At 47.2% G+C, this 3538-nt stretch overlaps 1 protein-coding gene across 1 annotated transcript; it reads right to left on the minus strand.

Annotated features, from left to right (window-relative positions):
• Positions 1-437: 437 nt before the first annotated feature.
• LOC124707140 (pathogenesis-related protein PRB1-3-like) lies at positions 438-941 on the minus strand. The gene has a single exon (XM_047238803.1). The coding sequence runs from the start codon at positions 939-941 to the stop codon at positions 438-440; it is 504 nt and encodes a 167-aa protein (XP_047094759.1).
• Positions 942-3538: the final 2597 nt, after the last annotated feature.

Consider the following 3538-nt stretch of genomic DNA (forward strand, 5'->3'; position numbering starts at 1 on the left):
CTATCTTGTACTTTGGAAAGAAGGGGCTTTACGTTTATTATTTGAATTTTTTATTTTTTTCTTTTTATAAGTCAAGTTCGTAATGTACTCTTTCAACTGTTATATCAATTTACTTTTTCGATGGATTTTCTCCATGCCAACTAAGTTAGAAATCCATCTGTGTCCTGTCTCAGATACAATCACAATAACAAGTTGAAATACGAATAAGTACAAACCAAGCCACAAGTTACAGGAAAATTACAAAAACAATCAAATCCCAAAACCATAGAAGAGTGAAAGGGACGAAGGATTCAACCCGCTGAACACATCACCAGTCGACCGAGAATTTAGTGAAATCACGGCCAGCTGATCAGGAGGAGTGTCCCTTAGTTATTTATTTGTGCGGCACACCGCTAACGTACATGCATGCGTAGCCACATGCATACTACGTATGTAGCTTAATATGGAGTCTGTCCCACCACGTTACCTGGCGGGCTGTAGTCGCATATGATATACACGCCAGCGTTGCCATCACAGGTGACACCTTGGCAGCCTATGGCCTTTGTGTCCCTCCACACCACCTGTTTGTATGCATCACACGACTGACCGGAAGGCGCGGAGCAGGTGTTTGTGGCGTGGTCGTAGTACTGCTTCTGCGCCACCCACCAATTCACGGCATCCAACATATTCCATTCGGAACCGGTGCCCACGAAGACGTTCTCTCCGTATGGGTGGCCCACTGGAGAGAATTCAGGAAGGCAGTCGGCGATGCGTTTCGTCGCGAACGCATCCGCGTACGTTGCCACCGTAACATCCCACACCACCGGTGGCACACCGACATTGGCGCGCACCATGTTGTGGGCGTCCAGGATTTCCTGCACCGTGTCCTGGGCGGTGACGATCATGACGGATGTGAGAGCTAAGAGCAGCACTGCAGCTAGCTTCTTCGGTGAGGACTCCATCTGGGCCATGCCTTCCTACAAACTCAAGGAAATATGTATGTGTATGTGTGTGTGTGAGGTGATGAGATGGGCTGCCACGGTGAGTTGTGTATTTATACAAGTGCACAAGGTAGCTCGATGGGTAGCTTCTAAAAGACGCTACGCTTGAAGTCATTATAATTGTGTCAATTAAAAAGAGAATATCTCAACGTACTAGACAAAATCCAATAGTCCAAAAGTTCAACGTAATAAGTAATTAGGGACCTCATTGGTAGGAAAAAGTAAACACAGACGTCGTTACAAAAATCCAACAGGCATAGTGGAATTGTGCACACTGTGAAAAAGAAATATATATTTTTATTGGAAATATGAGAATTAGTTTCCAATAAAGCAGATTAGTCTGCCAATTCATCATATGTAATGATAATTTAGTAATAGCATTCAACTATTTGCTACTTCCACAAGAATTGCTCAAATGGCATCATCAAAATTTTATTGACCGAGGCTGGCCTGCCTAGCTGACCTTAAACAAGTGTAAGAAGAAAAAGACTAGGCTTGCCTTAAACTTAGCCTCATGCCAATTATGGTCAACTGTCATTCGATGCACTGTAAACGAAAAAAGAAAATCTAAGCAGTGTCGGATGATCCACTTGCGCATGAAGCAAACCCCGCAGGTACCTACCACGGGATGAAAAAAGTCTTCGACACGGATAACTGCTCTTTTGTTTTCCATCACGAAGGAAGCACAATAGACCTTGTATTTAATCTCACCCTTGCTAATCAATTGATAGGATTTGGTTTTGCCTCTAAAAACAGCCTATTGCATTTCCTCAAAACCCTCAACAATAACATCTGCGGCTTGTTTTGTTTGCACAAACAAATCATTAGGGATACCTTCGTTTTGATGAGTTGCTGAGCTCCAATAGATAGCAGATCATCACGCACTCGTCGATCACTGGATCGCTAGAAGAAAATGAAAAAGACGGTCGCCTTTTCTCAAATCCCACAATTTGAAAAAGACGTTCGTTTTTTATGAGTCTTCTCTTCAGTTTATTGTCTAGTACCAAAAAAAAACAAGGATGCTTCAACGCTGTATGTACATATGAATACGTGTGTGTGCTGCCTCCGTGCCTTGCTTAGCCAGGTCCTACTAAATCCAATGTGTGCCGTGGAGTTGTGCAAACTGTGAAAAATGTATTTATTTCCAAGTTCAGATGAATTAGCTTACCCAGCAGATTGCTATGACGATTTACCATGTGTCACGGTAGTTCAATTGGTGCGCTAATTTAACGGTGAGCATTCAACTGGTTGAAACTTGTACCAGAATGTCTCAAGTGAGGCATCATCAAAATATCATCACAAGGCATCATCAAAATGTCATTACCGTGTAAACAAGTGTATGAAGAAAAAGACAAGTTAAAAGTTCTACTTTACACTATACATGACTTGGTTTCCCTTAAAGTTGCCTTGTGCCAACTAAGTTAAACTATCGGTGCAGGAAAAAGGCAAAATAAAATTTAAGCCGCATCATCAAAATGTCATCACGAGGCATCATCCAAATGTCTCAAGCTTGGAGTCATTATATACTTGAGTCAAATAGAAAAGAGAACATGTCAACGTACTTGGAAAAATCCGCTAGTCCAGAAATTCAACCTAATAAGTAATTTGGGACCACATTGTTAGAAAAAAGTAACCGGAGACGTAGTGCATCGTGGAATTATGCAAATGGTGAAATAAATATATGATTTTATTAGCAGGATGGGAATTAGCATGTCGGGCAGCAGATTAGTCTACCAAACAAATACATCATGTGTAATGATAGTTTAGTGAACCTCCCTCCCTCCCGCACCCACGCGGCGGCGCCGTGCCGCGCCAGGCGGCCTCCTCCCGCACTCCCTCGGCGCCCCCCCCTCTCATCCTCTCCCACCGCCTCCGGGCAAAGCCTGTGTGGCACGGCAGCGGTTCTCCTCTGTTGCAGATCGGGGGGGGGGGGGGGTGGCGTCTAGCCCCTACGTACAAAGACGGTGATGCGGGGTGGCAGTGACCTGGGTGAGGCTTCTACGGCTGGCGGCGACGGCAGGTGGTGGTGTGCTGGCCCCTTTGTGTCCGGCGGGCTCCCTCTTCTCCGTCCTCGGTGTGGAGTCTTCCTCGGGCTAACCCTGCATCGCTGAGGATGGCCGGGATCCTAACCGGTGGTGTCCATCTCCTTCGTCGGAGGTGGTCAGGCGGTGGTTTGGTGGCGCGTCGCGCTTGGCTGCCCTGGTGGCTAGGTGATGCTTGGGGATGCGGCTGGCGGTGGGGGTGAGCCTGGCGGCCGTGGATCCGGCGTCTACGGAGGCATGGTCGTGCTTGGTGGTGGCCGGTGGGTCATCTGTGCCTCTCCTTCCTGGCGGCTCACGGTGGTGACCTTCTTCGGGATTGGGGGGGTGACGGACGATTCGTCTCAGGGTCTATGGTCAGTGGCGGCCTCCTCTTCCGCGGTTGAGGTCGACCAGCTGGCGGCGGCGAGGGGTCTGCCGTTCTGCCTAATATAGGTGGTTGTCCTAGGTTTCTCTTGCACCAAGTGAAGATCAGTCAGATGCTTCTTCCCACCGGGATGGCAGGTTTGTCGGGTTCCG

Source organism: Lolium rigidum, chromosome 4 (assembly GCF_022539505.1).
Source record: "Lolium rigidum isolate FL_2022 chromosome 4, APGP_CSIRO_Lrig_0.1, whole genome shotgun sequence".
Lineage (NCBI taxonomy): Eukaryota > Viridiplantae > Streptophyta > Magnoliopsida > Poales > Poaceae > Lolium > Lolium rigidum.

Bases quoted from the DNA above. Each gene is read 5' to 3' on its own strand.
- LOC124707140 (XM_047238803.1), bottom strand. From the start codon at position 941: ATGGAGTCCTCACCGAAGAAGCTAGCTGCAGTGCTGCTCTTAGCTCTC.